Source organism: Dinoponera quadriceps, unplaced genomic scaffold (assembly GCF_001313825.1).
Source record: "Dinoponera quadriceps isolate SergipeBrazil2010 unplaced genomic scaffold, ASM131382v1 scaffold405, whole genome shotgun sequence".
Taxonomy (NCBI): Eukaryota; Metazoa; Arthropoda; class Insecta; order Hymenoptera; family Formicidae; genus Dinoponera; species Dinoponera quadriceps.
The window spans coordinates 1,391,583-1,403,437 of NW_014554754.1; the positions used below are offsets into that span (position 1 = coordinate 1,391,583).

General features: G+C 34.6%; 3 protein-coding genes across 9 annotated transcripts; 2 read left to right on the top strand and 1 right to left on the bottom strand.

The window, feature by feature from the left end:
- Positions 1-3,086: 3,086 nt before the first annotated feature.
- Positions 3,087-5,695, top strand: LOC106741314 (N-acetylneuraminate lyase-like). 2 transcript variants are annotated; one of them, XM_014613150.1, is made up of 8 exons: positions 3,087-3,481; positions 3,836-3,897; positions 3,977-4,047; positions 4,256-4,401; positions 4,511-4,679; positions 4,744-4,889; positions 5,049-5,220; positions 5,301-5,694. In XM_014613150.1, exons 1-8 carry the CDS (start codon positions 3,476-3,478, stop codon positions 5,477-5,479), a joined length of 951 nt encoding a protein of 316 aa, XP_014468636.1. In that variant the 5' UTR covers positions 3,087-3,475; the 3' UTR covers positions 5,480-5,694. The 2 variants fall into 2 exon arrangements, with proteins under 2 accessions (XP_014468636.1, XP_014468637.1); XM_014613151.1 differs by lacking the exon at positions 3,087-3,481 and adding an exon at positions 3,491-3,724 and having other exon boundaries at positions 5,301-5,695.
- Positions 5,696-7,497: 1,802 nt separating this feature from the next.
- LOC106741451 (coiled-coil domain-containing protein 58) lies at positions 7,498-8,661 on the top strand. Of its 2 annotated transcripts, none has more exons than XM_014613506.1 (2): positions 7,498-7,596; positions 8,110-8,661. In XM_014613506.1, exons 1-2 carry the CDS (start codon positions 7,552-7,554, stop codon positions 8,494-8,496), a joined length of 432 nt encoding a protein of 143 aa, XP_014468992.1. In that variant the 5' UTR covers positions 7,498-7,551; the 3' UTR covers positions 8,497-8,661. The 2 variants fall into 2 exon arrangements, with proteins under 2 accessions (XP_014468992.1, XP_014468993.1); XM_014613507.1 differs by lacking the exon at positions 7,498-7,596 and adding an exon at positions 7,614-7,726.
- Positions 8,662-8,957: 296 nt separating this feature from the next.
- Positions 8,958-11,237, bottom strand: LOC106741450 (UPF0389 protein GA21628-like). 5 transcript variants are annotated; one of them, XM_014613501.1, is made up of 4 exons: positions 11,119-11,186; positions 9,890-10,020; positions 9,545-9,638; positions 8,958-9,332 (listed from the first exon to the last, which is right to left on the bottom strand). In XM_014613501.1, the coding sequence occupies exons 1-4, from the start codon at positions 11,169-11,171 to the stop codon at positions 9,143-9,145; spliced, it is 468 nt and encodes a 155-aa protein (XP_014468987.1). In that variant the 5' UTR covers positions 11,172-11,186; the 3' UTR covers positions 8,958-9,142. The 5 variants fall into 5 exon arrangements, with proteins under 5 accessions (XP_014468987.1, XP_014468988.1, XP_014468991.1 ...); XM_014613502.1 differs by having other exon boundaries at positions 8,963-9,332; positions 11,137-11,237; XM_014613505.1 differs by having other exon boundaries at positions 8,963-9,332; positions 11,150-11,217.
- Between the last annotated feature and the right edge of the window lie 618 nt (positions 11,238-11,855).

Below are 11,855 nucleotides of genomic sequence, written 5' to 3' on the forward strand. Positions count from 1 at the left end.
GGGGGGGGGGAGAAAGAGAGGGGAGGAAGAGAAAAATGCGATAGGGTAGTAGACAACGAGGTCGGAGCGATTGAAAGAGCGAAAGGAGATGATGAAGATGAAGGTGCGAAGTAGGAGAAGAAAAGATGATGAGGAAGAGTCAAAGATACAGTATAAATTAATTAAACGCGCGTTCTCGCCGTGCGCGGTCGGGCTGGCCCGATTACCTCGCCGGTGTGTCGATCTCCTTAATCGAACTATAATACGATACGAGGTGTCTCTTTTTCATAAGTGTAAAACTTTATCATATACGTAACGCGTTTATCTTGTAAGCGGTTGCTGCTGATCCGCGTCTCTCGTCGACGGCTTTATCTCCGGCTCATCGTCAATAAAATATATATCATTGTACGAGCGTTGGCAAAAAAAATAAATTGTATACGCGAGTTATAGCGGAACGGTACAGTAATTAGTCGAATCGCCGAACGTTAATGATTACGTGTCTGTCGGAAGGAATATCCTCGCGATCGGGTTAGTTGTGTGATTAATTCTTCTCGATTGCTTCCAGACCGGTCTCGCAGTGATTTCGCGCGCTACTCATGACGACTGATTAAATTTCATTGAAAGAAAAGGCCCGGCACACGAATGCCATGGAAGAACACTTTGTTGTCGCTAGGGGGCGCATTTTCACTTAATGATGACTACTAATCTCGAATAATATAAATCGTTCCCAGCGATTGTCACTTTTTTTCATTTTGGTCATTAATTGACCTTTTCGATACGAGCATCGACTATACGTAGTAAAAAAAAACATTTTGTACTTGTGTTAAAATCGGTCCCTGTTAAAATTTTTATGTTAAATTTGCAACTTTTAACTTTTAATATACTCCTGTATTAACTTAATATATTTTGTTTATTTTATCTCAACATTTTGTGTCGATATTTTAACACGTTTTATTCAGTATCGATCAACTTATTAATTTTAATATAAAAATTTGAATAGATTGTTTAGGATATGTGAAATGTATTAAATGTAATGTAACATTTTTTATTGTACATTCGACAGCCAACGTTCAACGCTCACATTTCTTTATCTGATTATTAATAAAATAACTTGAATGTCAAAGAATATTTTATTTTTGGTCAATAGCAATTTTTAAACATATCAATACATAATTATTTTAAATCGTACCACACACAAGATGCTTCGTGAGTGCTCTCGCAAAAGCGATTGTTATTTTAGCACGAGACCGTTGGCTAACTACGTGGAGATTACCAGCCGCGTATCGAAAAGGTTAATGATAATGAGAGTCGACGGTTCCATTCATAATGACTCTCAGAAAACTTTGCAAAAGAAGCTTATCGTATGTACACGTGAAGCCAGATCCTCCATGAGGACTACTTTTGCCGAGACGCGATGGCTAAGACGAAAGAAATTTCTCCGTGAACTTTACCGTAGAATTAAATATTCATCGAGCAGCGAACCATCGGGTTACTTAAGCGTTGCAATTGCGTGACGATCGTCACGAAGTCGCGCACGGTTTTTTGGAAGGAGCAAGGCGGAGGTGCGAAGAGACCGTAGGGCGAAAAAGCATGAAAAAAAAAAAAAAGAAGAAACGAGATAATGTTATTGCTAAAAACCAGCAAACTATTCTCCTAGATGCGCGTATACAGTACGCCGTAGCATGACTTTTCGTCGCATTCGAACGACAATTATTACAAAATAAAGGAAGAACGAGCATTATACGAGTAGCAGCTAACGTTAAAATAGAATTCTCTTTGGCGTTATTACACATATAAACACTCGAGTAGCCTCCGTTCTCGCGTTGTCGAAGAACAAAAAAGAGAAAGCATGTAATATCCGTTAAAACAAATAAAAAGAAGCATGCGACCATCTTGGGACTCTTATAGCGAATTTACCATTACAATAATATATTAATACTATTGACATATTGTTGAGAAAAAGGATCTACATGTAAATAAACATAAAGAGCATTTTTATAAATAACCGCCGTCGTCGTTCTCGTTATTAACCGACCCTCCCCTCTCCCCTCTGCCACCTTTTTTCTCGAAGAAGTACTTATATTATTATAACTGATAACCCAAGATGCTTTCCAGCAAGAAAACAGAGATAAGCATCGTGTCATACAATTGAACATAGTAGATGCTTGATGGAACGTCTTAATTTTCAAAACAGTCACTAGCTGGCGATAATGTACTACGTGTTAGCAAATATTACGTATATTTTCGAATAAAGCAAGTTTTGATCGCTTCAAGAGCGATTAATAGCGTCATGTAAGTCTCATACTAGCTGATTATGAAACTTAAAACTTAATTAATCGTTCTCTGAAGCGATTCAAATCTACTTCAAACGAGAAAGCTAATAATTTTATCGTTAATTATAACTTTTATTTATTACTGTCACCCAAAAAATATTTGCTGTCTGACAAAACATAAATGCTTTAGAATATCAATTTTACTATTTGTTAAAACTTTATACTTTTAGTATGTATTCTATACTTATACTTTCTTTTATTATAATATATCACATATGGAAAGGCTTAAAGCGTGAAATATATTCTTGCCACAAAGTGCCACAAAAAAAGAAAACAACTCTTCAGCATATTTTTAATATTACAAATGTAAAAATTATATAAAAATTACTAGAAAGTTGGCAGCCATGATACGGACACAAATGTTCGACTCTGCTCTGCATCTGTGTCGGCTTATGTCATGTTGTATCGTTGTAAGAATGCACTTACACTGACACTGTGTTACACTGTGCCAACTGTGTCTCTTGCTGGAAAGCTCCCTTAATCTAACTTAACCTGACGTCCCTGAAACTGCATATTAAAGTATTACAAAAGTTATCTATGTCGATATTCATTGAGTTTGTGATACTTTATCAGAATTATTAAAGGGTCATACTTAAAAACTTCACCAACAGAATACTGAGTTTCTATCCCTTTAAATATATTCTTTGTTTGTTTTGTTAAATATACCCTTGTATACAATGGCCGTGTTCAGCAGAACGTTTAGTTTGCAACCGTTGGAAGTTTCCTGTGCTGACATTGGATTAATTCCTGTAGATCTAAAAGAATAATCCAATCTCAGCTCAGAAAGCTTCCAATGGTTGCAAATTAAACGTTCTGCTGAACGCGGCCAATGTCAATGAGATTTCGCTCTAAACGTAAAATAATGAGTGCTGCAGATACTGAATATATCAATATGGTAACATCATATTGGAATAACGGCAACTTCGGCATGTTCTAATTCAAACGAGAAGATAAGCAATCGGTTGCTCCGAGTCCCGCTTTCAACGACAGTCATGTCACCGTCTCGTGACTCATATGTTCGTATTTAAAGTATCGCGAGTGAATAAACAACGAACTATCTTATCAGAGAGCACAAAAGTTCTGTTCCACTCACCGATACTGCACAGTTATCTTCGCATTGAGCTCGTCGCCGGAACGTAACGGACGCCGCAACCTTCACGACGATGTCCGTAAGTAGATCGAAACGACAGGGCCCACTTCGCACTCGCGGAATTTATCGCGTGTACACGAAGAAAACATCGTTTAAACGAGCGAAATCTCGTACTCACCGCCGTGCGTGTGATTAAATCGCGATGCACCGACACACCCGACCCGCAAATCCGACAAGTTCCAACAAGTCACGAAATTAACTGAAGTTGCTGCGCTACTGAATATCGTAACCGCCGAGTTTAGTGCCCGCATTCACAACGATGGTACGATTGGTAGAAAACGAAATGATTTGCCGCGATATTTAAATTTACCGGTCTAAGATGTTTACTGAGATGATGCATCGAAATTCTAACTGAGTTGATTTACAATTACAGCGATTATCGTATACGTACAGGGGTCTTATTGTCCCGGTATTCACACCTTTCACTAAAGATGGGTAATAATTTTGCATTCGTCAGCCTGAAGCAAATAATTAGTATTAGGTTATATGATAATATAATTAATATTTGTTTAAGATCTCTTAATTTGAGCATCGTATCTCGATATGGGAATTACTTGGCAGAGAAAGGAGTGAAAGGTATACTTGGTAAGCAGCTCTCGTCGTTACATAATATTAATTCTAATTATTTAACATGCACGAGTTGCATGAACAGCATATCAAATAACATGTTTTTCAGCACATTCCTGCCAATTCACTAAGTAACAATCATCTCGGATAAATTGAGTTAAATGTATTGTCATGTTTACTTAGAAAGTAAATTAGTAACTTTGCTTGACATATTTTTCTATTACAGTCAATGGTTCAAGCGGTGAAGGAACATTAATGTCGGTTAACGAAAGAAAACTTATCGCTGAAGCCTGGGTAAAGGTGGTCAAAGAAACGAAACAACACTTGATGATTCAAGTAGGAGGTGCTTCTCTTCCTGATGTCATTGAGCTTGTAAGTGTAATAGTGCTGTGAGAAAACTATAATGTGTAAAATCTGCTGAATAATATTCATGAAAACTGCAGGTAAGGTTGAAATAGCGATAGAAATAATAATTTTGCAGGCAAAACATGCGGAAAGTCTACATGTAGATGCCATTCTCTGCTTACCGGAGTTGTACTTCAAGCCCAGCACTCCGGGACAACTGATTGAATACTTGGAAATAATTGGGCAGGCAGCACCAAATACACCTCTACTCTATTATCACGTTCCCATGTTTACCAATGTTAATAGTGAGTAATCTCTTAATCTTTAATGTAGTATATTGCATAAGTATCGTACAAAAATGTTTTACAGTACACATGGGACAATTTCTTGAATCGATCGGCGATAAAATACCCACGTTTGTGGGTATAAAATTCACCAGTGCCAAGTTAGACGAGGGTGCACAAGCATTACATGCTGATAACAAGAAATATGTTATTTTCCTTGGTAATGATCAGGTGAGAATTGGCTCGATATTACTCAGAAACAAAAACTTTGTATTCCCCTTAAAACAAAAACGTCGTATCCCTTTAATCTTGATCTAAAGTAAATATATATATTTATTAATATATATTTTATAAGTATATTTTTATTATATTTTTTCTGTTTCGTTACAGTTAATGAATGCTGCTTGTGCATTAGGAATGGATTCTTTCATAGCCACCAGCATAAACATATTTCCAGAACTTACAATAGATCTTGTTGCTGCCAGCAAGAATAATGATACTCTGAAAGCTAAAAAGATGCAAGAGAAGCTTTCAAATGCTATACTTGCTATAGCAAAATATGGTAAATACAATATTATTTTTATACAAACATCTAGCAAAGTATATTATCATTAACGTGATTATTATATTACGTGATTATAGCTAATTGGGTGGAGTGTATGAAAACAGCAATGGTTCTTCTTACTGACATTGATGTAGGACCACCTCGTAAACCTCTTAAATGTCTTCCTTCTGATATTTTAGAAAACATGAAGACAGATTTAATAAAATTAGGATATGAACTTACGATGAAATATAACAAAGAATCAACAGTTTTATAGTCTCCAATAGACATATGTAAGCTATATAGCTTATGTTACTATTTTGTTTCTTGTATATTGATTACAGATTGTATATAGATTAAGAATATAATATATATATATATAATTATGTAAAAATATAGCCACCATAGAAAGAAAGAGAAAGAGGGAATATAAGAAAAAAGAGGAATCTTATATCTATTTTATGAAAAGCCTAAAATAAATAAATTAAGAAAAATATTTAACCGTGTTTGAGCATTTCGTTCAATTCATTTTAGTTTTAGAAAAGTTTTCGAAATCTCATTATCCGCCAGAACACTTAGTTCCGAAGTCTCCGCTACGAGCCGCCACCGTACAGACACGAGGAATCGAAGCGTAGTTTCAAAATCTTTCAAGCTGAGAGAAACCTGAAAGCGACCCCGTTGGCGTTGTATTGATACCGCATTTCACAATTGTTTGATAGGCCATTTACACATAAATACAAATACGTTATAACGTTATCAATAACAATATGTAAGGAGAAATATTATGCACGCGTGTTGAACAAAATATAAATCTGTACAACGTACAATGTGTTTTTTATCTGCAGAAATTATGGGTGTAGCTCGGACACGCACCAAATAGGAACTGTATCGACAATATCAAAAAATGAACGCAGCGAAATAGTTCTTAAAAATACACGCAGATGGCGTATTAAACAGTTGTGAAAGCGGATCAAGCAAAACGCCGGTGTGGTCGGTCACGTACACTGCTGTAATTGTACCGGAACAGAACAAGTGCAATTATCGGAAAATATATGTATAGTTTGATGTAACTGGATCGGATAGGCGCAGACCCTAGACTCTGTAAATTTTTATTATTAATAAGAAAAAATTGAAGCGTGATGCGACTCAACAATGAAATTAATCTTTTCTATTTTTCAAGTAGTATAACTCAAGGGCTGGGTAGACGCATTTTATTTGGTATTCAAACATAGGCAAAATTCAACGGACTGTAACTTTCGCAAAATTAGTGATTGCGACATGATTCGGAAAGCATTTTTAAAATTTTAAGTCTTTACTTTCCAGATATATTAAATTCATAATGTTATTATTATTTATTGTCAAGATATATCGAGTTTAACAAAAAATGGTGATTATTCAGTTCTCAACCTCATTTTTCAGTTGAATTTTTACACAGAAAATAAGTTGTTAGGAAAAATTTGATAAATGTATCTGGAAAAGGAAAGTTTATGCTTCTTATTCATTGCTTAGCAAATGTTCTATACCGATTCGTTTACTCACTGTAAGCGATCAAAGTAAAAATTTCATTTTTGCTTCATCATTAAATAAGTCAGTAAAAATACATCTCATCGTAGTTTACATATATGCAAATTAAAGGAGAAAGTTCATGCTTTAAAACTATTTAAATTCTATTTATCTATAATTTTTTATCTATATGGCACAACGCAACAAACTGTATTAAAACTCTTAATATTTGATGGTTCTCGATTTATATTTATGTAACATTGCAAAAATTAATTAAACTTTATATTCAATAACATATATAAAAACTAGAGATTATTGGCTATAAGATGTTTTTGGAAATACCTCATTATCCACATTTGTTCCAGCCGTTACAGCCTGTTAAATTTATGCCTATTTAAAAAATTATCGATTCTTTTTATAGATCGTAAAAGATACACAATATTCAATGAAGTGTAACTTTGATAAAAATAACGATAATAAAATGGTTTTACATGCATCTTAAAGCCTGAACTCTGTACTTTCCAGATATATTAAATTCATAACGTGATTGTTCTTTAATGCGAGATATATTGAATTAACTTGAGAAATGGCGATTGTTTAATTTATAACCTCATCCTTCAATTGTGGTCTCCTATTTCACAATATTATTTATATCAAATATATTATTAGGTGGTAATGAAGTTGTAACAAAATCTAACACCACTGCGTTGAAAAACGCATAAAATGAATTGCGTTCGAAAATACATTGAAATCTCTCTGATCAATTCTACAATGAAAAATAAATCGAATATCGATTAATCGGTGCAGTTTACTTATCCTCCTCGTGCGTGGCTTTTGACCTCAACAATGGCAACCACGAGTGTGCAGTGCGGCGATTTTTTAGAATTTCAGGTATTTCTGAGAGCAGTTACACATAACAGTTGTGCATTTATACACTGTGTTACGCGAATATGAGAATCATACATTTATTTAATAAAACTTAAGTTATTCCAAAGTAACAACGAAGACATTTACAATGCCGGTTAGTTATTTCATTTTTCTTTGTGCACAAATAAATATATCGTGACGGAGGAAAATTATTTAGACCTTGACAGAACGTAAGATATCAACATAATTATTTGATAAAGTCGCATCTGTATAAATTAATACGTGCACGTGCACCTTCATTGAGAGGTTAGAAAACCGCATACAAGATTTGCTAAAGTTAGCCGCTTTACGGAAAAAATAGACACCCATGTAACAATTCTCAAGTGTAACAATTCTATGTTTTAATATTATTCAGCATAAAATAAATGTGTATGATCTTATCAGGGTTATAATGTAACATGCTACTTGTTAAAAATATTGAAAATCTATCGAACGGGATTGTAACTGGTGTGAAAGCTCATAATATATATATTTCAGGATTTATTAAAAAAGATGAGACTAATAGACGATAAGATAATATATATGCTGAACACCACAATCCCAACCGAATCCTTCAAAGGACAAGTGGATCCTACTGCGCAGTGTAAAGACTTATTTCAGCAAATAGAATCGGAGCATGCTCATAGGGAGCGAGCGATCACTAAGTGTCTGAATGTCACTAAGGAGAAAGTGATGCACATGAAAAAATTAAAAGACAACGGTGATGAGAGTACGACACTTCTCAAGAATTTGAGAAAAGAACAGAATAAGTTGAGACTGTTGCAATCTGAGCTCAATATAGAAGAAGTGGTAAGGAAGCGTACAGTGCAGGTATATTATGAAAGATGCCGTGGATTTTACAAACCACCGCATATGGACACTTAGGAGCTTCCGAATAATCCGCTGAACGAAGGATCATTTGGCCACATCATTGGTTATTAGATTGTCCAATTGCTATATCTTTTGAATTGTTTACATATAGTTTCATATAGCAATCCTGGAAATATAGACAATTTATGACTTTATCAATTATATTTTGCAAACAAGCATGTATAGTACATACAAGTCCTTTTACGAGCGTTTATTGCATTTATATATCATCTACAAGGGGAAAAGTATCAAATAGATTGTACGGATTGTACGATCAGGTAATGTTGTATGTATTGCCAACAATCGAAATTGTTATCAATTATGTACATATAAATCAAGGTTCTCCACTTAAATAATACTTGTAATTGTACAATAGATTCGTATATATACACACACGTACACGGAGTGTATTTTCTCACCTGGTTATTGTAAGGAAACGCTGTTTTATAAGACGCTCGTTGTACATTACAAATACAAACAATCAAACCAAAAACGTTTATTGCTTCATGAAAAATATCATAAGTAATATCACTTTAAAATACCGGCAATGAGATTGTTTCACAACATCTCGTGCCCTTTCAAAAATATTGTATCCTAAATAATTCTAACTTATTTCCGCATTCATCGAGTGAGCGTGTTAAAATTTTACAATTTGGCGTGTCTATTTATTTTTATCCTTCTCTAGCCTTTCCTGTAACCACTGATCTCTCATCATGTGCAAATTTTCTCCCTTATCAGCTGCTCTTTTCCCAAGTATCACGGCACCTATGCAGCCGATCACGGCTGCAACCATTAAATAGTTAGTGGACTTAATTCGAGCTTTACTCCTCGAGTTTAGCAGACAATCAACTCTGGAAAAAAAAGTGAAATTATAAGCACGAAAGCGATATAAGAGATGAAAGAATCTAATTGCATTCCTCGCGATTCTGTAACTATCAAAGTTAGAGCTTTTGTCTACAAGGAAACTCAATTTTGAATTTGAAAATCTTATATTCTTGTCTTCGATTTGTACTTTTGCGCGTGCAATTGTAAATATTATAAAAATCGTAAATCTAACACATACGAAACTTCATCGGGAACTTCTGCAAAGCTGGGATATCGTTTTACCCAAACCAACAATCGCCTGTCAAAATTGGTTACGCGATGCATCTTCGTTCCTGAAACAAGGATACACATCTGTATCACGTTTTTATTGAGGAATGTTCTCCTTGCCTATATTTACCCACGATGGGATTAAAAAGGGAGAAAAGAACTCCGAGTTGCTGAGTTTCAAATTTTAATTTTTCAATATAAGATCACTCAACTGAAATCAATCACGTCAATTCTTAAATATTGACTACATGCTAAGAGTAATTATTTTATATATATATTTCTCTTAGTCTATGTATATGTTATATAAAACCTTTACCTAAGACTTCATCATTCTTTATGTCCCCACTGCTTTTTGGTACTTGATTGGATCGTGTAATACTGTTACGAGTAAACCATCTCGCTATTATGCGCGATTGGCTACTACGGACAAATTGTATGGACAGCATCCTGAAAAAAGAGAGAAAATAATTAAAAGTATTATTAATAAATGGAAAATATATATTGTAGGATATTATGTAAACCATCACATCACATAGGATTTGAAATCTATCTTTATTTCTTTTCTTTAGAGATTTAAAGTAAATTCAAATTACTACAAAAAATTGATTGCAAATTCGCTAAAGGAATTATTACTACAATACTATAAGTAGCTTTAAAGCACTCTACTCTCTGCCATGATCCTTTAGCCATTTTTTATGAATTTCTTTAGAGTCTACTTAGAATTTGTTTAAAATCTACTTGAAATAAACATCAATTAACATAACATCAATGTTATAATTTTCCACTCAACAATATAAACGCAATATATCAAGTATGTTATGTAATAGTTACATTATTGAATGGGAAGTTATAACATTGACGTTATGTTACTGATGATCAATGTTTACTGGGTACAAACATAAAGGATTTCTATTTGATAAATAAAAGTAATCACAACCACGCGATTTCGGATCAATCACAGAAATATTGCATCGACTCTACAGTCTGTTCAGCAGTCGATTTATATCTCCAAGTATAATACAGTCACATGGTACAGTCTACAAAATAGTGTAGTATAGTCACCGATTACAAACTATAGTCATCATCAGCTATGTTCGTTTATCACCTGAATGTCACAATGTCATAAAACGTTCACCCGCTAACCAGCGGAAGCGATTGATCTCAAATGGCGTCGCGATGATTTGATAACCAAGCGATTATCGCGCTATTATAAACTCGTTAAATATTGCCGGTAATATTTTTTGGTTATACACCTGTTAATAGGGGAAAGGATGTATGTGAAGCCATGATACAAAGTATATCAAAGTATATCAAAGTATATCACGTGAATCTTTCAACGACTAGAGTACCATAATAATTAATATTAGATTCGGTAAAGTCAATTTCTTTCATGCCAAAATTGCGCATCGAATTCGCGACATCTACGTAGAATTTGTTTGGAGATTCGATAGAGATCAGAACTTGGCGCGATCCGAGAACTGGCTTGAGATTCGAATTATTATTATGAGACGTGTAAAATCGATCCTTATGTCAAGAAGTCTCTACATTGGGTATAACACGCACTTTAGATAATTACTGTGCTCGAAGATAACCCGCATCCACTCCGACGTAACTGACGTTCGCTGACACTGTGACGCGCCGCCTGCCTCCCTTCTATATATATATATACGTACATAAATGACCTTGATTCGCAATGACGGAGCGGCTATTTCAAACATCGTTTACATTAGGGATTTTTTACACATTTACAGAGCGCATGATAAGTCTACTCAATTTTTTTATACGCTGATAAGTCTAAAGTATTTTTTTTAAACGACACTTTAGATAACACCTGATTTTCAACGGCAATCTGTCACTTCGTAGTCGCACCTTCCGTAAGAAAATATTGCAGGCGACTGAGAACAGAAAGTTGTACCACTCAGCCTCTGGGACGTAAAATTTAATAACGAAATTAAATTCCGTGTAATCTATCGGAGTGAATTGTTCTTCTTTCTCTCAGAATATTAATACAAACACTTATTGAAAAGTCGAACGAGAAACCAATGAAATGATTTTATCTTTTTCTCTGAACGCGTATTAATGCGTTGTAAAATGCGTAGCCAAAGATGGATAGTGATAGAAAGGGAAATTTGTCAATGAACTGGATCTTTACTTCATTTAACGCGCGCTCTGTTTAATTTGCCGACGAAATCTACCGGTAACAAACAGGTAAACTTTTCCCGGGATATGCAGTTTTAAAGAAATGTACGGACCTGAAGCGTCGCTACGTGACTAACGGCGCG